This window comes from Panthera uncia, chromosome D1 (genome assembly GCF_023721935.1).
Source record: "Panthera uncia isolate 11264 chromosome D1, Puncia_PCG_1.0, whole genome shotgun sequence".
NCBI lineage: Eukaryota > Metazoa > Chordata > Mammalia > Carnivora > Felidae > Panthera > Panthera uncia.
The window spans coordinates 14,434,557-14,456,162 of NC_064808.1; the positions used below are offsets into that span (position 1 = coordinate 14,434,557).

The 21,606-nt window shown below is 40.6% G+C and overlaps 1 protein-coding gene and 1 pseudogene across 1 annotated transcript in view; both read left to right on the top strand.

Annotated features, from left to right (window-relative positions):
- The window catches only part of NUP160 (nucleoporin 160), a 54,289-nt gene extending 36,494 nt beyond the window's left edge, over positions 1 to 17,795 (top strand). The window contains exons 24-36 of the mRNA XM_049616815.1: positions 1,143 to 1,238; positions 1,338 to 1,432; positions 1,528 to 1,624; positions 1,714 to 1,819; positions 6,525 to 6,685; positions 7,843 to 7,903; positions 8,871 to 8,981; positions 9,172 to 9,295; positions 10,227 to 10,328; positions 10,950 to 11,091; positions 12,275 to 12,400; positions 13,942 to 14,046; positions 14,517 to 17,795. Coding sequence (XP_049472772.1) covers positions 1,143 to 1,238; positions 1,338 to 1,432; positions 1,528 to 1,624; positions 1,714 to 1,819; positions 6,525 to 6,685; positions 7,843 to 7,903; positions 8,871 to 8,981; positions 9,172 to 9,295; positions 10,227 to 10,328; positions 10,950 to 11,091; positions 12,275 to 12,400; positions 13,942 to 14,046; positions 14,517 to 14,606 — 1,416 coding nt within the window. The 3' untranslated portion in view covers positions 14,607 to 17,795. The remainder of the gene's footprint in view (positions 1 to 1,142; positions 1,239 to 1,337; positions 1,433 to 1,527; positions 1,625 to 1,713; positions 1,820 to 6,524; positions 6,686 to 7,842; positions 7,904 to 8,870; positions 8,982 to 9,171; positions 9,296 to 10,226; positions 10,329 to 10,949; positions 11,092 to 12,274; positions 12,401 to 13,941; positions 14,047 to 14,516) is intronic.
- Positions 17,269 to 17,351, top strand: LOC125917459 (uncharacterized; annotated as a pseudogene).
- Positions 17,796 to 21,606: the final 3,811 nt, after the last annotated feature.

Below are 21,606 nucleotides of genomic sequence, written 5' to 3' on the forward strand. Positions count from 1 at the left end.
GGAGTCACATGGGAGCTTTGGAGTACTGCCATAACACAATTCTTAATTTAGGTGCTTGTTAAATGGATGTGTTTACTTTGTGAACATTCAATTAGCTACATACCTAGGATTTATGTACATTTCTAAATATGTTCTTTCAGTGGAAAGTATGAAAAACTAAGCACCTAAAAGATAAATGTGTTTTATACTGTTAATAAAAGAATAAGTACTAATAAAGATAATTTTAAACTGTTTTTTATCTTTATCTTCTATAAATGTATATGTTGAGTGTTTTATATGTATGTATTAGACAGTTGTGTGTATATAAGTAAATACATGTGCACAGGTCTAGGAGAGTATGCACATTGGTTTTTTTTAAGATTTTTTTTTTTAATGTTTATTTTTGACAGAGAGAGAGAGAGAGAGACAGAGCATGAGCGGGGGAGGGGCAGAGAGAGAGGGAGACACAGAATCCGAAGCAGGATTCAGGCTCTGAGCGGTCAGCACAGACCCTGATGCGGGGCTCGAACTCACAGACCGTGAGATCATGATCTGAGCTGAAGTCGGATGCTCAACCGACTGAGCCACCCAGGCGCCCCATGCACAGACATTGTTAATAGGGTGGACAGTCAGAGAAGTTTGAAGAGCACTGTTCTGTCTTGTTTTAAAAATGGGTTATGTCAAACATCATTCTCTTTAGGGTTTTATAAGGCTATGGCGGCAATTTATTTATTGGGCTTTAAATTCGTCTATGACCTAAACAGTAGGAAAAGTTAGTGAAATTGTCAACCAATACTTACTGAGAGCCCTGAACATTGAGGATGGAGCTGTGAACAAAAAGATCAATAGGAAATTTTACAGTAAGTCTGTTGACAGTAGAATCTAAAGGAAAGTCTTTTTTTTATTGTGTTTATTTATGTTAAGTAATCTCTACACCTAACATGGGTGGCCACCAACTCACAACCCCAAAATCGAGAGTTACATGCTCTTCTAACTGAGCCAGACAGTTCTTCCTAAAGGAAAGTCATAAATATTAACCACATAGTCCTGTCTTGTAGTCAGTATCTTTGATCTTAACTAGTTGTCTTTCTGATTGTTTTAAATCCTATTTCAGTTTGAAGTGCACTACCATATTAATTTTCATGGACACTCTATTTCTCTAGATTTTGCGTCTACTAGATGTTATTGGTTTGCCTGAGCTGGTTATTCAGTTGGCCATGTCAGCAATAACTGAAGCAGGGGATGATTGGAAAAGTCAGGTAAGAACTAACTGTAATCTAGTTATTTCCCTTTAGATTGGTCCTGGATGTAGTATTTCAATTTCTACTCTTCTTTTCCCCCCTATATTTGATATTTAGGCTACTTTAAGGACATGCATTTTCAAACATCATTTGGATTTGGGTCACAATAGCCAAGCATATGAAGCCTTAACCCACATTCCTGATTCCAGCAGGTAGTCAATCCTAGTCTTTTTTTAGAGAAGACAGTTTACCAGCTCTATTTAATCCACTGAGACAGTTTGCCTTCACTCCTTTTTTTGCCTTCTAGGCGGTTAGATTGTCTGCGGCAGCTGGTGGTCGTTCTTTGTGAACGCTCGCAGCTACAGGATCTTGTAGAGTTTCCCTATGTGAATCTGCATAATGAGGTAATTTTACGTGTCCACTGCTGACTGGACACAGCTGTGGTGGTTGTTACACTAGCTACTTTGAAATCTGATTGCTTCCCCTTCCTTAGGTTGTGGCAATAATTGAATCACGTGCACGAGCTGTGGACCTTATGACTCACAATTACTATGAGCTCCTCTATGCCTTTCACATCTATCGCCACAATTACCGAAAAGGTGAGCGGTTGAAGCCGACAGCTTTGTCGGGGGCAACCTTAGAGTTTAGTCATGTTTACAAAAATACTGTTAGACTTATGTAATTCTTACCTTATTTTTACTATTGAATGAGTGTTCTCTACAAGCATTTGGGAAAATTATATTTAATTACAAGATTGGCTTCACCCCTTTGAGATTACCAGCTAGCCTTAAAGAGATGCACTTATCCCATTCTAGAACATTCTTGAGGTATTTCCAGCGAGATGTCATTCCGTCTATATCTTCTGTCTGATTTTAAGACAAACTAACTTTTTTACTAGAGGTGTCTTGAATTCTTGTGGCTGGTGGTGACTTCTTGTGCCAGCTTGCTATTGGCCTTTTCTTATTTTTGTTGATTCTTTTGAGAATAAGTTATGGACATCATTATCTCATGCATAGTTAAGATGTATCTCCTAAGGACAGCTTCTTATTTAATTTCAATACAATTATTAGATTAAGGAAATACAACTAATTTCGTGAACTAAATGTAAATATAATACTATTGTGATTTTTTAAAGTTTATTTTGAGAGAGAGAGAGCGTGCATGTAAGAAGGGAGAAGGGAGAGAGAGAATCCCAAGCAGGCTCTGCACTCACAGTGCAGAGCCCAATATGGGGCTCAGTCTCAGGAACTGTGAGATCATGACCTGAACCAAAATCAAGAGTCAGATGCTCAGCCCACTGAGCCACCCACAGGCCCCTATCATGACTATTTTTATAGCACATTCCTCCTATACCATCCTTACCCCCTGGTCTAGAATCACAATATTTCAGGGCGCCTAGGTGGCTCGGTTGCTTGGGCATCCAACCCTTGATTTCAGCTCAGGTCATGATCTTGCGGTTTGTGAGTTTGAGCCCCACATCTGGCTCTACAGTGACAGTACAGAGCCTGCTTGGGATTCTCTCTCTCTCTGTCTCTGTCTCTCCCCCACTCTTACTCTCTCAAAATAAATAAACTTAAAAAAAAAAAATAGAATCAGAGGCACCTGGGTGGATTGTCGGTTAAGCGTCTGACTTCAGCTCAGGTCGTGGGCCCAAGCCCCACGTCGGGTTCTGTGCTGACAGCCTGGAGCTTCCTTCAAATTCTGTGTCTCCCTCTCTCTCTGCCCCTCCCCCACTCATGTTCTGTCTCTCTCTGCCTCTCAAAAAAAAAAAAAAAAAGGTTAAAAACAGAATCACATATTGCATATTTGTCATGTCTCTTTAGTCTCCTTTAATCTGGAGCCCTTCTTTTGGCCTTAATTTGCCCTTGGTGTCATTGATATTTTTGAAGAGTACAAGCCAGTTATTTTTGTAGAATGTATCTTAGTTTGGATTTGTATGATGACTAATGAAGACTCTATCAGAACAGCTAAAATGAGCATAGCATAATGTATAGAGGAGTTGAATCACTGTGTTGTACACCTGAAACTAATGTGGCATTGTGTCAACTACACTTAAAGAGATTTAAAAGAAAAAAAAATTATGGGACACCTGGGTGACTTGGTTAAGCATTGGACTCTATTTCAGCTGAGTTCACGATCTCCCGGGTCCAGGAGATCAACCCCTGCCTGCATCTGGCTCCCTGCATTTGCTGACAGCACAGAACCTGCTTGGGATTCTCTCCCTTCCCCTCTCCCCCTCTCCCCCTCTCCCCCTCCTCCTCCCCCTGCTTACACAGGCACACACACCCTCTCACTCTTTCTCAAAATAAATAAATAAACATTAAAAAAAAACTTGAGCCTTGGAGGCTTAAAAAAATTAGTCTTTAAGACAGGAAAAAAAAAGAACAGCTAAAATGAAGGGATTACATGTCTATTAGAAGATCTTATTTTACAAGATCACCATTGTGGTTCCCCTTTGGAAATGGTTACATTTTTATACCATTTTCACTCAGAAAACTTTTTTTTTTTTTTTTAACGTTTTATTTATTTTTGAGACAGGGAGAGACAGAGCATGAACAGGGGAGGGTCAGAGAGAGGGAGACATAGAATCTGAAACAGGCTCCAGGCTCTGAGCTGTCAGCACAGAGCCCGACACGGGGCTCGAACTCACGGACTGCGAGATCATGACCTGAGCCGAAGTTGGCCGCTTAACCGACTGAGCCACCCAGGCGCCCCTCGCTCAGAAAACTTTTAATAAGGTTTCTTGCTGATTTTCATTGGCAAGAATAGATGCAAGTAATTTGTAGACATGCTCTTAATTTTCCTAATGGTAAAACGTGTGTGTATTACTTATCTCCTTGACCCATACAGAGAAATATAGGTGATTAAGTACTGCTCCCTGTTTGCTTTTATAGTTACAACATCCATTACATCAACTTGGTTAAGACCAGTTTAGCCTGATTAATGTCGAGGTCTTTCTGAAGCAAGGCTTGTTCTTCTAACAAAATGTCTTACATATGGCAGGCACTCAGAAACATTTGTTGGGGAGAAAAAGTCAATTAACTTCAATTTAAATAAAATTGTATAAACTTTAAAACTTGGAATGAAAAATAGTTTCATTTGAAAACTAAAAGATATTTTTAATGCCCTTTGATTTCTGGAGTCTCATGCTGTCTCAGAACAAGGTGTTCCTCAGTATCTCATTCAACCTGTGGAACTAAAGTTTTATAAAAATAATCTGTTCTTGAGCAGAGCATCCAAACATTTCTTGGTCTCATGGTGTGGAATTAGGTAACAATGTGGCTGAAACTAGCCTTCTCAACTAGTCTTCTGTACTGTTTGGGGATGTAGTATCTAAAAGTCAAAAATCGGGGCACCTGGCTGCCTCAGTTGGTAGAGCTTGGGACTTTTGATCTCAAGATCGTGAGTTATCACAAGCCCCACATTGGATATAGAGATTACTTTCTGAATGAATGAATGAATGAATGAATGAATGTCAGAAATAATATTTACATGATCTTTTGTCTTTTTTTTAATTGTAGTAAAATACATACAAACTTTACTAACGTAACCACTTTTAGTATACGGTAATGCTAAGTGCATTCACATTACATGTAACCAATGTCCAGAACTTTTCATCTTGCAAAATGAAAACACTATACTCATTAAACAACAGCTTCCTATTTCCACTTCCTGCAGCCCTTGGCAACCATCATTCTTTCTGTCCATATGAATTTGGCTACTGGAATCATATAGTATTTTTTGTGTGTGACTGGCTTTTTTAAGTTTGTTTATTTTGAGAGAGAGATCAAGTGCAGGAGGGACAGAAGGGGGCAGGGAGAGAGAGAGAAAAATCCCAAGCAGGCTCTGCAGTGTCAGTGCGAGTCTGATGTGGGGCTCAAACTCACTAGCTGTGAGAACATGACCTGAGTCAAAGTTGGACACTTAACCAACTCAGCCACCCAGGCACCCCTTTTGACTGGCTTATTTCACTTAGCATAATATCTTCAAGGTTCATCCATATTGTAGCATGTAACTTCTTTTTGAAAAAAAATTTTTTTTAACATTTATTTATTTTTGAGAGACAGAAAGAGACAGAGCATGAGCAGGCGAGGGGCAGAGAGAGACAGGGAGACACAGAATCCGAAACAGGCTCCAGGCTCTGAGCTGTCAGCACAGAGCCCGATGCAGGGCTCGAACCCACCAACTGTGAGATCATGACCTGAATTGAAGTCAGACACTTAACCGACTAAGCCACCCAGGAGCCCACATGTAACTTCTTTTTAAGACTGAATAATATTTCATTATATACATATATGTCACATTTTGTTCATCCATCAATGGATGCTTGGATTGCCATCATCTTTTGGATAATATGAGTAAAGGCTGCTATGAACAAGGGCATACAAATATCTCCTCAAAGCCCTGTTTTCCATATTTGGACTATATGTCCAGGAGTGAAATTGCTGGGTCACAAGGTAATCCCATTTTTAATTTTTTGAGGAATTGTCAATACTGTTTTCCATAGCAGGTACACCAATTTACATTCCCACCAGCAGTGTATAGCAGTTTCAGTTTTTCCACATCCTCACCAACACAGGATTGTGTGTGTGTGTGTGTGTGTGTGTGTGTGTGTGTGTGTGTTTTAATGTTTGTTTATTTTTGAGGGAAAGACAAAGCATGAGCAAGGGAAGGGCAGAGAGTGAGGGAGACACAGAATCCGAAGCAGGCTCCAGGCTCTGAGCTGTCAGCTCAGAGCCCGACGCAGGGCTTGAACTCACGGACCATGAGATCATGACCAGAGCTGAAGTTGGACGCTCAACCAACTGAGCCACCCAGATACCCCAGGATTTTTTGGGGTTTTAAGTGAAACTCAATCTTGTTTTAAATTTTAATATTTGAGGGACGCCTTGGTGGCTCGGTCGGTTAAGCGTCCAACTTCAGCTCGGGTCACGATCTCACGGTCCGTGAGTTCAAGCCCCGCGTCGGGCTCTGGGCTGACAGCTCAGAGCCTGGAACCTGCTTCCGATTCTGTGTCTCCCTCTCTCTCTGACCCTCCCCCGTTCATGCTCTGTCTCTCTCTGTCTCAAAAATAAATAAACGTTAAAAAAATTTTTTTTTAATTTTAATATTTGATTAGTATAACAAATTCTCTAAAACACATTTTTTAATATTTTATTTTTTAAGTAATCTCTACACCCAACATGGGGCTTGAATTTACAACCCCAGGATTAAGAGTCACATACTCTTCGGGCAGAGCCAGCCAGGCGCCCGTCTAAAACACGTTTTTGAAGTTCTGATGTCTGACTTATTATTGCCTCCTAGCTGGTACAGTGATGTTTGAGTATGGAATGCGTCTTGGCAGAGAAGTTCGAACTCTGCGGGGACTTGAGAAGCAAGGCAACTGTTACTTGGCCGCTGTTAACTGTTTACGACTTATTCGTCCAGAATACGCGTGGATTGTCCACCCAGCATCTGGTGCAGTGGTATGAAAACTTTCCATCTTGGAGTTTGGAGATCATTTGGCTTTATTAGGGTTGGTCCTTTTGAAACTGGTTTGGTCCTTTAGAAAACATCACCTCATTTTGCTTCATTTCATTTAAAATTTCTGCTGGGATATTTGTGAACTTACCTATTTTTGCAACAATTCGGTTCTGTATTACTACCCCTTTAGTTCTCAAGTTTAGAATTATTATAGGAAGAAGTATTGCAGTGTGGTTTTGGAATTAGACCTAACTTCAAGCAGATTACTTAATGTTTTGGTGTCCAGTTACCCTTTTGCATAAAATAGGGATGATGATGATGTCTACCTTGTAGGATTTGGGGGGTGCTAAATGAGATCATTCATGTAGATTGCTTAGAACAGTGACAGTGCCTGACCTGCAAAAAGTGCTCAGCAAATGGTCACTGCTTCCATTTCAGTCATTTTTGTTAATTAAATCTACAATTACTGTTTTAAAGAATGTGCACTTTGAGTTTTTCTTGTCATGCTGATGGGGTCATATATGCACAGCTACTTGTGCTTTGTATAGTTCCTGCATTACTAGGCTGGTTAGGGCTGGAGAATATAACTCTGGAACCAAGGAAAGTTAAATCGTTTATATGGGGGTTAAATCCATGTCCTTAGACCCAATAACATGTTAGAGCTAAGTTGGCCAACTTGGCAAACAACTCCTGTGTCTGATAGTTACAGTACCTTTGTAAGAAGAGCTGTGCTGGTTGAAATAAACATAATTTATGTGGAGAGAATTTAAGCATGAGAGCTCTGGATCAGTTAATGATCTCAAAATACAGCTGACCCTTGAACAACACAAGTTTGAACTGTACAAGTCCACTTATACACAGCTTTTGTTAGTAAATACAATAATGTAAATGTATTTTCTCATGATTTTTTTGATTTGCTTCAGCTCATTTCATTGTAAAAATATAGTACATAGTACAGATAACATACAAAATATATGTTAGTCGACTGTTTATGTTATTGGTAAGGCTTCTGGTCATCAGTAGGCTATTAAGTTTTGGGGCGAGTCAGAAGTTATATGCAGATTTTCAACTGTACAGGGGTTTGGCGTCCAACCCCCACATTGTTCAAGTGTCAACTGTACTAACTTTTCACATTGAAGCACTTGTTTTGTCTTTACAGTGTGATCGCCCTGGCGCATCCCCTAAGAGGAATCATGATGGAGAATGCACAGCTGCTCCAAGTGAGTTGGACATCTCCCGCGGATTCTTTGCTGGACAATAATTATATTGTTATGTTACAGTATTATTTGTATTAAATGTGTGTTTTTGTATAGTAGTTGTAAATTATGTACAGTACTGTAAAAATATTGTGAAGTTCCTTCTTTTAGCTTATTTTCAAGATTTTAATCTGCTAGAAGTTGGCTGGCAGCTCTTGGAAAACTTCGTATGGCTGCACGAGAAATGAAGATGCTCGAAAGAGAGTGCTTGTTTTTGTTGCTTGCTGTATTTGAATCAGCTTAGTGTCAAACTTGTTTTATCGGGCTCCTTGCATATTACCATGGAGGCATTGTATTGCTTCTTAAAAAGCCTGGGCTCCAGAGTTGGACACACCTGGTTATAATTCTGCCTTTCTCACTGTGGGCATGTTCCTTTCATACTGATGTAGATAACTGCATCTCAGGGTTGTAAGAGTTAAAGGAAATTCTGTGTAAAGTACCTTGTAAGCATCTTCTCAACTGCAGCTGTTATTTGAGTACTTTGATTTGGCTCAGCTGCATGCTGGACACAGGGCTATTGCTTTATTTATTTTTAATTTTTTTTTTTTTCTAACGTTTATTTATTTTTGAGACAGAGAGAGAGAGACAGAGCATGAACGGGGGAGGGTCAGAGAGAGGGAGACACAGAATCCGAAACAGGCTCCAGGCTCTGAGCTGTCAGCCCAGAGCCCGACGCGGGGCTCGAACTCACGGACCACGAGATCATGACCTGAGCCGAAGTCGGCCGCTTAACCGACTGAGCCACCCAGGCGCCCCCTGTTGCTTTATTTTTAAGTTCACTTTTATGGAGCCCTGTGTTTTCCCTCCAGTGCCTTTGGAATTGACACTGAATTCATGTTTAGTGGAAATTGACAGACTGAGTTAATAGGCACTGATGAGACACACTTCCTTTGTACTTTGGAAATTGAAAACATTTTTCTTTGGCTTCTAGCCAATCGGCAGATTGAAATTCTGGAACTGGGAGACCTGGAAAAAGAGTGTTCCTTGGCCCGAATCCGCCTCACTCTGGCTCAGCATGACCCGTCAGCAGTTGCAGTTGCAGGTAGGAATGAGGCATTCTGGGAGCACTGGCAGCACGCTTCGCTTCAGGCCGGGCGGTGGACACAGTAGGCTAGACTGGCCAGAGCCTCTCACTCTTCCTCTGAGATGCTCATACCAGGGGCGGCTTTGGGGCTTTGGGTCATCCACATACACCATTGTTTGCACTAAAAAGCTCTTTTCCATTTTCACAGGAAGTTCATCAGCAGAGGAGATGGTCTCTCTCTTGGTTCAGGCTGGCCTTTTTGACACTGCCATATCCCTCTGTCAGACTTTTAAGCTTCCCTTGACGCCAGTCTTTGAGGGACTTGCTTTCAAGTATGTACGAAATTGTCTTTCCATGGTCTTCATTTTCTTCCTTTTTTTTTAACGTTTATTTTTGAGAGAGAATGAGTTGGGGAGGGGCAAAGAGAGAGGGGGACAGAGGATCTGAAGCAGGCTGCACACTGTCAGCACAGTACCTAAGCCAGTTGTGCTTTATTTATTTTTTTTAATTTTTTTTTTTTAATGTTTTATTTTATTTTTGAGACAGAGAGAGAGAGACACAGCATGAACGGGGGAGGGTCAGAGAGAGGGAGGCACAGAATTTGAAACAGGCTCCAGGCTCTGAGCTGTCAGCACAGAGCCCGACGCGGGGCTCGAACTCACGGACCACGAGATCATGACCTGAGCCGAAGTCGGAGGCTTAACCGACCGAGCCACCCAGGCGCCCCCCAGTTGTGCTTTAAAAAAATGCTTTTGTCTAGTCTACCACAGTGATTTTTATAATTTCTTTTAATTATGATTTTTTTTAATCTTGATTTATAGCTTCTCTTGAGAACTCAAAAAACCTTGCATTCCTAGGCCTACATTCCCACAGGACAGTAGATAATGTGGCGTCAACACTGGGGTCCATTTTAGAAAAGGCATGTATTCAATCCTTTAGGCCCCTGTAAGCATTATTAAAAAGTACTTTTTATTGAAGTAACTTGTACCTAAATATTAGTCAAGTAGTTTGTGAATTGGAAATATTTTTTAAACTTTCAGAATTTTTCCCTTAGAAGTAAATTCTCTCTTAACACTTACCAATGGCCTTGTGGGTCCTCCAGTTATGTGGCTTTAAGGAGAGGAAAGAGCCAGTATTCCCCAGTAGTGAATTCAGCAGCAGACCAGAGCTAAAGTTATCACCTTATCTCTAGTTTTGGTAACAAAATAATGTGATTGTTTTCAGCAGATTAGTTTATGGCGTGTGGAACCATTTTCGTTGCAGATGCATCAAGTTGCAGTTAGGGGGCGAGGCAGCCCAAGCAGAAGCCTGGTCCTGGCTAGCAGCCAATCAGCTCTCATCAGTCATCACCACTAAGGAGTCCAGGTACAGCTCTAGTGCTCCTCTGCCCCAAAGGGCTTACCTTCCAAACACTTCCCCTAGTGCCCAATTCATGTCTACCTGAATGCACTTCAGTTGCTTTAGAATCCTTCTCTAACCCTAACCCTCAGTAAAATTCCCTTCCTTGAATCGCATTTACAATTTGTATTACACAACTTTAGAATTGGGGCATTTAACGATTTGGCAGTCCTCTGACATTAGTTTTCAACCCCTAAATTAGCATACCAATATCACTACTAAAATACAGATCTATTGCCCTCATTTTCTAAAGCAGAACTTCTGCATGATTCTAATGCTTGATCGGGTTTGGAAACAGTGATGTGAGCCTGTTTCCTTGTTTTAGAATCCATAACAAAGAAGTTCAATGAATTGTGTAGTTGAATAAAGATGTGATTAGTGGGAGAGATACAATCCATGTCATTTGGTTTCTAGTACTACCCCTAAGTCACACTGACCCTAATGATATTAGTTGCCATGTAGTTATATTTTCAGTTCAGTTGTGAGCTTCTAAAGATTTTTTTTCTCCTTGTAAATAGATGCTTTGAATGGCGCTGTAAATATCTGTTAAGAATCTGGAACTCATTAGTCCTTTCTGCTTTTATCAAGTGCTACAGATGAAGCATGGAGACTATTATCAACTTATCTGGAAAGGTACAAAGTTCGGAATAACTTATATCACCACTGTGTAATCAACAAGCTCTTGTCTCATGGAGTGCCTCTACCTAATTGGCTAATAAACAGTTACAAGGTAAGTGGTATCTTAACTCGTATAGAGTAAGAAGCTGGTCGTTATCAGTATGAATAACTTCATGAGATGATTAAAAAGTAGAGGTGATAATTTATGGAAACATACTGACATATACTTTGGGCAACTTCTTAAAGTTAGCTAAAAACACTAAGAACAGCTGAACTTGAATTCTGTATGAAGTACTGGGTGTTTAGAATTAAAGTTCTACAGGTTAGTGATTAAGTTCATGCCTGCTTGTGTGCTCAACTGAACAATGACTATATGCATGACACTGTATTTACTGTTCATTACACAAAAAATTCACGGGAGTGAGTGGAGTTGTTTTCAAAACTGCAGCAGGGTTTAAGTTTTGTCAAAATTGGGTTTTTGGAATGCCTGCATCAGAATTATTTGGGTAGTGGGCTTCTTCAAAATACAGATTCCTGAGCCCCATTCCAGACTTAGAGAATCAGGTTATCTGGAGCCAGGATCTGGGATCTATATTTTAACAAGCTCCTAATTTGAAATAATGCACGCTGAAGTGTGAAAGCTATATCTGAAATACATAGAGTAGAATAGGGAAAGAGAGAAGGTAATGCTTAAAATCAGGAAAACTGATCTTTTTTTTTTCTTTTTGGGTTTTGTCGTTGTTGTTAAATTAGAAAGTAGAAAAGCAGCTAAGATGATGAAAGTTACAAATGTGATCATATCAGAATATGGAAAGCATAATTACATAGTTAGTAGAGCCCTTCCAAACTGAGGTTGTTTTCGCTTTTGTTTCACCCTGAGTTAAAAAGATTTAATTCAGGTACTGAAAGTTGGTAATTCTTTTAACTTCTTTTGCATTTGTCACTCATATATTTCTGGGAATTAACTTGAATATATCATCTCTTCAGTACTCAGCATTTCTGAGGTTTGTTGACTTTTACTACTACTGTGGACACTGAAGTAGAAAAATAATAAAATGTGTCTTAGATTGCAAAACAGGGCAGGAAGACCACTTAACAGATAAAGTCTTACAAGGTACCCAGAAGTAATTGGGCTCTTAGGAATCCAACCCTTGTCCCAGGATAAGTAAACCAAGATGCTCATTTATTTATATTGAGAAGTATAAATGCCAGGGAATTAGACACTCTGCATCCTTTGGTCACTGCCCAGGTAAGATGGAAATAGGTAGATGTTCTTAATCTCTGACTCTTTACAGAAGGTCGATGCCGCTGAGTTGCTCCGTTTGTACTTAAATTATGACCTTTTAGAAGAAGCTGTGGACTTGGTTTCAGAATATGTAGATGCTGTATTGGGGAAAGGACATCAGTACTTTGGAATTGAGGTAGGCATGCATACGTGTTTCTGTATTATCACTCTAATAAAGTCAGGATGTGAAAGTAGATTGAGCTATAGAATAGTGGATTTACCCTTTACTATTTGTAGTTAAACGATTAGTTATTTCGTTTTTGTTGTTTTTTAAGATTTTATTTTTCGGGTGCCTGGGTGGCTGAGTCAGTTGAGTGTCCAACTCTTGATTTCAGTTCATTTCATGATTTGACAGTTCATGGGATCGAGCCCCACATCAGCTCTGAGGTGCCAGCTTGGGATTCTCTCTCTCTCTGTCTCTCTCTCTCTGTCTCTCTCTGTCTCTCTCTGTCTCTCTCTGTCTCTCTGACCCTCACCCACTTGCATGCATTTGCACACTCTCTGTCTCAAAATAAAGAAAGAAACTTTAAGAAAAAAAAAAAAAAGGTTTTATTTTTAAGTAATGTTTACACCCAGCATGGGGCTCAACTCACAACCCCAAGATTAAGAGTTGCATGCTTCACCAACTGAGCCAGCCAGGAGGCCTCACGACTAGTTTTCCTTATAATCAGGAACTGGCACTGTAGGATTTCCCAATTTCCTGTTTATAAAATGGAAATACATTTCATTTTTCTCCATCAAAGGAACGTAGCTTTAGTTAGTATTTAGAGGAAAGAGGTAATTAAGAACAAAATGCTATTTTCTGTGTTCCAAAACTGTGCTGAATTTCTGCAAGTGTTTTCTCGTTTAATCCTTACAGCCACCTATGGGAGATTGTTTTACCCCCCCCCCCTTTTTTTTAAACCCACAAAGAAACAGAGGTTCAAAGGTTAAGTAAGTTGCCAAAGCTCACACAGATGGTAAATGGAAGAGCCAGGTCTAAAATCTGGGTCTACAAAGCCAAGCTCTTAAACTCTCAGAAAAGTATTCAGAACTTTGAAAGGTGAGCTTTCCTTTTCCAAACTTTTCTTTCCAGTTAATTTGAATCTATATTTCAGACTGCAAATAGAAGCATTCATTGACAATTTAGAGTTTTATTGAGTGTATTTTTCCTTGATAGGCCTTAGGGTTACTTTAAGATAAGAGGTGACATGAATTTAAAAATACATTTGGGGGCGCCTGGATAGCTCAGTTGGCTAAGCATCCAACGTTGGCTCAAGTCATGATCTCATGGTTTGTGGGTTGGAGCCCTGCCTCGGGCTCCATACTGACAGCTCAGAGCCTGGAGCCTACTTCAGAATCTGTCTTTCCCTCTCTCTCTCCCTCCCTTCCTCCCTCTCTCTCTCTCTCTCTCTCTCTCTCTCTCTCAAAGAATAAAAATAAAAAAAATAAAACATTAAAAAGTTTTTTAAATACATTTGATTTCACTAAGAAAAGGACAAGTTTCCCAGTTGAAAAGAGAAGCGAGGGGGTGGGGGTGGTACAAATGTGTGTCTGTGTACATGTACATACATACACACACAGTTTCTTACTGTGAAAAAAAATTAGTAGTTTATGTTGTCCAAACCTATGAAACTACCCAGAAGAAATGGTCCACTTTTGAGATTTTCTTCAAATAGAAGATATTTTTCTTTCCAGTTTCCATTGTCTGCAACAGCTCCGATGGTGTGGCTCCCATACTCTTCTATTGACCAGCTTCTCCAGGCTCTGGGAGAGAACAGTGCCAACAGTCACAACATTGCTGTAAGTCGGTCCTTTCATGAGGCGGGGCAGGTGTCTTTTATGAGCCCTTGCACTAGCACTCCCACCTGAAGCTGGCTCTTCAGCTCTCAAGGATTAAGGGGAGAACAGAAAGCATTTGTTGCCCTTAACATGCTGCTCCAATCCCTTTATAAAATGATTAGTTAAATCACATGTAGTCTCTCCGGTTCTGAGAAGATAGCCAGTAATGCATTTATTAAAATACTGGTGTGATTTGCATGTTTAGAAAATTCATTAGAACAGGAGTGGGATAGTGTGTGTGAACAGTGGAATCCAATTTTATCAGTAGAATCACAGAACAGACTCCGGTACTGAATGTTGAGTAAGTGAAGCAGAGTGGCGGACATCTTTATTAGGGGGAAGCTAGTTGGTGAAGTCAAAGTGATGACTAACTTCAGTCTTTTGTTAGTCCTTGACCTATTCTGTAACGATTCCCTTCTTTTCTCCTCCAGCTGTCCCAGAAAATACTTGACAAATTGGAGGACTACCAGCAAAAAGTTGATAAAGCAACACGAGATTTATTATATCGTCGGAACTTGTGATCTGGATGATTGCCTAGCTTTTGTAACCGCTTGGTGCCTCTTAGGGCTTAAGACTTTACCCTACAGGAACCCTGGATTCCAGGACAATTTTTATACCTGCAAATGGTGTGTGCAACATCGAGTCTGCATCCTGCACAAGAGAAGAGGGCAGATGAGTCACAGAACCTGTGCTTGCTGGCGGTGCTAACACACAATTTCTGGTTCTCAACCTTGGTCTCAAACAGCTGCTTTTGTATATGATTCACAAGCTTTTTTAGAGTTTCTATTTTTTTAAACAACCGAAGACATTCTTTATCTGCAAATTGAAACCCACCCTCACTTGCCACAGTAGCTGATGGTGGTGGTTGGTTGTGGCCAACCACTGGACGCAGCCACTACAGACCCTTTCATTCTTCCTGCCACTGTCTGTATTTCAGTGGAATTATTTTGGTCCAGAACTGACATGTATTTTCTGTATTGCAAACAGAGGCTAATGATTTTGCATACTCTTTTCATTATTTATTGTGGAGTTTTTGTATGATCTTCAGTAAAGTATTAAATAACTTGCCTAAATTAAACCTAAAATTATGATCAGCTGTGAAAGAAGCTGGTTTTGAATCTGGTTCTGAGGCTAAAGTTGAGTAAACTCTTAGCTAAGAAAAAAATAGGGGATTTTACCTGCAAAAGTAACCAATTTTCAAGGTAAATTCTGTTAACTTCTATGATTTATGATAATCAAGCCGGACTTGATCATACAACTTGTCTAATAATGTATTGGACCAAAATATAAACTTTCCTGGTCGGATTCAGAGTATTCATGTCCACAGATTTGGGGGGATCATGAAAAGTAAAATCTTGGATTTTATTCTGTATATTAAAATGTATCTTTTAAGGAAATGATCTGTATATTGCTTGTATGCCCTTTGACCTCTCTTGAGTTTTTCATAAGCCTTTAATTTTTATACTATCAATACCATAATTACATTATATATTTTAAATAACAATGTGAGCTTCACTGTGGTATTGTTATTGGTAGATATTGAGATGTATGGCTCTTTTTTCATTTTAGCTCTGCCAAGATTAATGTGAAGTGTTTGATGTAATTGGGACTGGAAGAGCCCTTGCCCTGCCAGAGCTTCATAAACCCGTGTGGCTCCCAAGTATAGCAAGAAATACACATTTATAACCAAATATACACATATAAAACCAAAAGAAAGGTTTCACAGAATATGTATTTGTTGCTGTGTAACCTAACGCTTTCATGAATGACTAATGGATCATAAGCCACAGTCTGAAAAAATCAAATCCTCTTGTAGCCATTTTGGAGAACAGGAAGTAGCTTGAGACTGGCCCTGTTCCAGAAATTTAGCCACCTGTGTTGCTCATCAGAGCAGTAGCTTCCATGGTGGCAGTTCACAAGACCCTGACCAGTTTTTCCTGTTGTCAGTATTTTGGTTCAAGACCCCACCCATGCTGGAGCAAACCCAGCTCTTCTGTCCTTTTCCTTCCTTTCTTTCTTTCTTTCTTTTTTAATGTTTATTTATTTATTTTGGGGAGAGAGCATGGCTGGGGGGGGGGGGCAGAAAGAGAGGGAGAAATGGAGAATCCCAAGTAGGTTCCACACTGTCAGCACAGAGCCCAACACAGGGCTCAAACTCACAAACTGAGAGCATGACCTGAGCCAAAATCAAGAGTTGGATGCTTAACCGACTGAGCCACCCAGGCACCCCTCTTCTATTTTCTCCCACCTTCTTCACTTTGGTTTCCAACCAGAACAGATGATGGAAATTCTTTCACTTCACTTTTCTCTCCACTTTAGTTCTGCATTTTTGTTTTCCTGGACTATGTGATGTTTTCATAGTCCATAGTAGCATCATTATTCCTTGTTTTTCCCACACCAAAAATTTCTGATTACAAAATGTTACTAAAAGAGTTCCTCTTGGGGAGCCTGAGTGGCTCAGTCATTAAGCATCCAGCTCTTGGTTTTGGCTCAGGTCATGATCTCACTCACGGTTTGTGAGTTTGAGCCCCACGTTGGGCTCCACACTGTCAGTGCTTGAAATTTTCTCTCTCCACTGCTCGCTCTCTCTCTCTCTCTTTCCCAAAACTTAAAAAAAAAAAAGCTCCCTCTTAACGGGCACATAGCTAGCTCAGTCAGGGGAGACACAACTCTTGATATCAGGGGTATCAGGGTTGTGAGTTTGAGCCTCACGTTGGGTGTAGAGATTACACTAAAATGAAATCCTAAAAAAAAAAAGCTGCCTCCTGTGCTCACTTCGGCAGCACATATACTGAAAATTGGAATACAGGATACAGGGGCACCTGGATGGCTCAGTCAGTTAAACGTCCAACTTCAGGTCATGATCTCATGGTTCATGGGTGTCAACACAGAGCCCGCTTCAGATCCTCTGTCCTTCCCTCTCTCTCTCTGCCTCTTCCCTGCTGGTTCTCTCTCTATCAAAATACATGAATAAACTTAAAAGCCACCTAGATGGCTCAGTCGGTTGGGCGTCCGACTTCGGCTCGGGTCATGAGCTCACAGTTCGCGGGTTCGAGCCCCGCGTCGGGCTCTGTGCTGACAGCTCAGAGCCTGCAGCCTGCTTCTGATTCTGTGTCTCCCTCTCTCTCTGCCCCTCCCCACTCATGCTCTGTCTCTCTCTGTCTCAGAAATAAATAAACAAAAAAAAAAAAAAATTGGAACAATACAGAGATTAGCATGGCCCCTATGCAAGGATGACACAAATTCGCGAAGTATTCCATTAAAAAAGAAAAAAAACAACTCCCCCCTTTTTAGTACTTAACTGCCATTAAATAAAGATAAGACTCTCAAACGGAAATTTTATCATTCTTCATGTAACAAGGTGTAACTGATAAGGTCCCTACCTTAACAGCCTGTGACAATAAAATATTTCCTGTGGATAATAGAATTGATGATACACATGAGTTTCATATTGACCATTCTTACCAAGTTTATCACTGATTTTTGTGACCTTCCAAGAAAAGCTAATCTGTTCTATAAATACATTGTGCATTGTCACCTCTGCCAGTCGTCCTCACTAAAACACTCGAGAATCCCGGGGGTCACCTCTCACCAGCTCACTATGGGTTTTTCTCTCCCCATTCTGATTCCCTCCCAAAGTCCAGGCTGTGTTGTCTCTTAAAACTGAAACTGCGCTGAGCACTTAGGAGTAAAGAAAAACAAAAGCTTAAAAAAAAAAAAATTGGATGTAAATTTTTAAAAATAAAAAGTTACAAGATATGGAAGGTTCTAGAAAATACGGACTGTGTGCATCCCCATAGATTGTACTATTTGCCCACCCTTTGGGTGCCAGGCTGTTCTGATGTGGCTGATACCAATATTCCCCTCATGGCGGGGGGGGGGGGGGGGGGGGGGGGTGTTATAAATGTAAATGAGATTTCTGTTTAATCAATAAGTGAAAAGTCTTATTACAGTCTATAACAATTACCCTAATTTACCTCAACCTGGTGCATTTAAAAAAAAAATTTTTATGTTTTTATTTATTTGAGGAGAAAGAGAGGGAGACACAGAAACCAAAGCAGGCTCCAGGCTCTGAGCTGTCAGCACAGAGCCTGATGTGGGGCTTGAACCCACAAACCTTGAGATCATGATCTGAGCTGAAGTGGAATGCTTAACCGACTGAGCCACCCAGGTGCCCCCATTTTTATAGATAGAACACAGTATGATAGAATACAGTATAATAGAAAGAACACAGTATAATAGAAATTTCTAAAGTGTTCTTTAATCTTCACAGTTCTTTCCAATTTTGTCTGTACCTAGAAACAGTCCTGTATTAATGTTTTTTCACAAACTGAGACCTTAATAAGTAACTCATTAACCCCAATCTACAAGAATATACCTTTCCACATCTGTATGGAATTCCGTCATCAAAAGACGAATTTATTGTTCAAATAACCTATGGCTGTCTGTATACACTAAAAATAGCTATTTCTTCCAGTAAGTGAGGTTTCATGGTTTAAATGAACTTCTATAAAACAAGTCAAATAGTGTAGTATAATAAAGAATGTATCTGGTTGGGGCACTTGGTTGGCTCAGTCAACAAAGCATGGTGACTCTTGATCTGGCGGTCATGAGTTCGAGCCCCATGTTGGGTGTAAAGATTACTTGAAAAATATTTATATATATATGTTTGTGGGGTGCCTAGATGACTCAGTCAGTTAAGTGTCCAATTCTAGATTTTGGCTCTGGTCATAATCTCACGGTTAGTGAGTTTAAGCCCCGAATAGGGCTCCACACTGGCAGTGTGGAGCCTGCTTGGGATTCTCTCTCTCTGCCCTTCTCCAAGTCACTTTCTCTCTCTCTTAAAGTAAATAATTTTAAGAAAAAGAATATATATATGTGTATATATATATATATGTGTATATATATATGTGTATATATATATGTGTATATATATATGTGTATATATATATATATATACACATATACACATATATATTTGTGTATATGTATATATAACATATATATGGGTGCCTGGGTTGCTCAGTTGGTTAAGCGTCCTGCTTTGGCTCAGGTCATGATCTCATGGTTCGTGAGTTCGGTTTTACGGTTCATGATTTCCAGTCCCATGTTGGGCTTGTGCTGATGGCACAGAGCCTGCTTCAGATTCCCTGACTCCCTCTCTCTCTGCCCCTCCCTTGCTTGCGCTCTCTTTCGAAATAAACGAACACTTAAAAAATACATGTATAGGGGCACCTGGGTGTCTCAGTCTGTTAAGCCTCTGACTTTGGCTCAGATCATGATCTCATGTGAGTCTGAGCCCCACGCTGGCCTCAGCACTGAAAGTGCAGAGTCTGCCTAGGATTCTCTCTCCCTCTATCTGCCCCTTCCCCACTCGCGTGCTCTCTCTCACACGCACAAAACTAAACTTAAAAAATACACGTATATGTATACACATATAGATAGAAGTCTTTGTTATGCTAATCAGGTGAGTAGAGGGGGACCCTTAGATAAGTTCAGAATAGGGCCAGTTACCAAGAAGACCAACCCTGTGATGGTGAATCTAGAGTTGGAACTTTGGGCCAGGCCAACCTCCTGGGAAGACTGGGAACCGGAGATGGAGTTCATCGGTCACACTGGGCAATGATTTAATCAACTGTGCCTGTATAATGAAGTCCCAGTAAAAGCTGTACACCAAGGCTGAACAGAGCATCCTGGTTAAGGAACATTTCGTTGTGCCTGGAGGAGTGACATGCCCTAACTCTACGGGGGGGCAGGCAGCATGGGAGCACTGTGCTCCCTCCCAGACTTCCCCCCCATGTTTATCTTTTATAATAAAAGTGTAGGGGCACCTGGGTGGCTCAGTTGGTTGAGCGTCCGACTTTGGCTCAGGTCATGATCTCATGGTTCGTGAGTTCGAGCCCCACATGGGGTTCTGTGCTGACGGCTCAGAGCCTGGAGTCTGTTTCGGATTCAGATTCTGTGTCTCCCTCTCTCTCTGCCCCTCCCCCGTTCATGCTCTGTCTCTCTCTGTCTCAAAAATAAACATTTAAAAAGAAAATTTTTAAGTGTAATTGTAAGTATAGAGCTTTCCTGAGTTCTGTGAATGGATCTAGAGAATTATCGAACTTGTTGAGGTCGTGGGAACCCCCAATCTTATAGCCAGTCCAAAGTGTGAGTGTCCTGGGAAATCTGAGAGCTGGCTTCTGAAGTAAGGGCAGTCTTGTGGGGGAAGTGAGCCTATAGAATCTGATGCTAAATCCCTAAGGGGGGGGGGGGGGGGGGGGGGGGTTTTTTTTAAAATTAAATTGATAAAAGTGCACCCAGTTGGGAGTGAGACTGATAAAATTTAGATCACACACACACACACACAGCTTCATTCTACCCTACTAAAGCTGAGACTTCTGTAGACAGTCCATTTCTATAGGTGACCTCCTGAAGTTCCAAAACCTAGAGCTTTAAAATGAATTCAGGAAGGTCAACTTTTGACGTTAACATCAAATACTGAGTAAAGACATCACCCCATTGCACATCAAATAATAATTATAATTAAATATATATTTAATATGTAAACACACATCTATTTATGGAAGTTTATTTATTTTGAGAGAAGAGAGTGAGAGAGAGAGAACACATACAGGTGGGAGAAGGACAGAGAGAGAGGAAGAGAGAATCCCAAGCAGGCTCTGCACTGTCAGTGCGGGGCTCGATGCAAGGCTTGAACTCAAGAACTGTGAGATCATGACCTGAGCCAAAGTCTTACACTTAACTGACTGAACCACTCAGGGGCCCCTGAAAATGTTTGTTTACTTAAACGATTGTTCTTCCTAGGTTTTACTTGTCAAATGTCAGCCCTGATCATTTGGTTTTACTGAAACAACATTATCACCACAACCAAAAAATCTCAGTAATTCCAGAGGTGCTTAAGTCCCCAGTAAACAGGAATCAGGCCTGATTTTTCTTTAAAGGGAGTAACTTTGACCACTTTTAGTCTAGATATATGCAAACTTTTCTGGAAAGAGCCAGATAACATTTCAGCCTTTGTAATCTAAATATGGTCTCTCTCACACATTCTTTGATTTTGTTGTTTGTAGGACCCTTTAATTTTTTTTTTTTAGTGTTTATTAATTTTTGAGAGAGAGAGAGAGAGTGAACAGGGGAGGAGAAGAGAGATAGGGAAACAGAATCAGAAGCAGGCTCCAGGCTCTGAGCTGTCAGCACAGAGCCCAATGCAGGGCTCGAACTCACAAGCTGTGAGATCATGACCTGAGCTGAATTCAGACGCTTAACTGACTGAGCCACCCAGGAGCCCCTTTGTAGGACCCTTTAAAAGGTCTGCTTTAGGGGTGTCTGGGTGGCTCAGTCGGTTGAGCTTCCAACTCTTGATTCCAGCTCAGATCATGATCCCAGGATCATGGGACTGAGACCTTCATCAGGCTCCGTGCTCAGTGTGGAGACTGCTTGGGATTCTCTTTCTTTCTCTCTCTCTCCGTAGAATACAATACAATACAATACAATACAATACAATACAATACAATACAA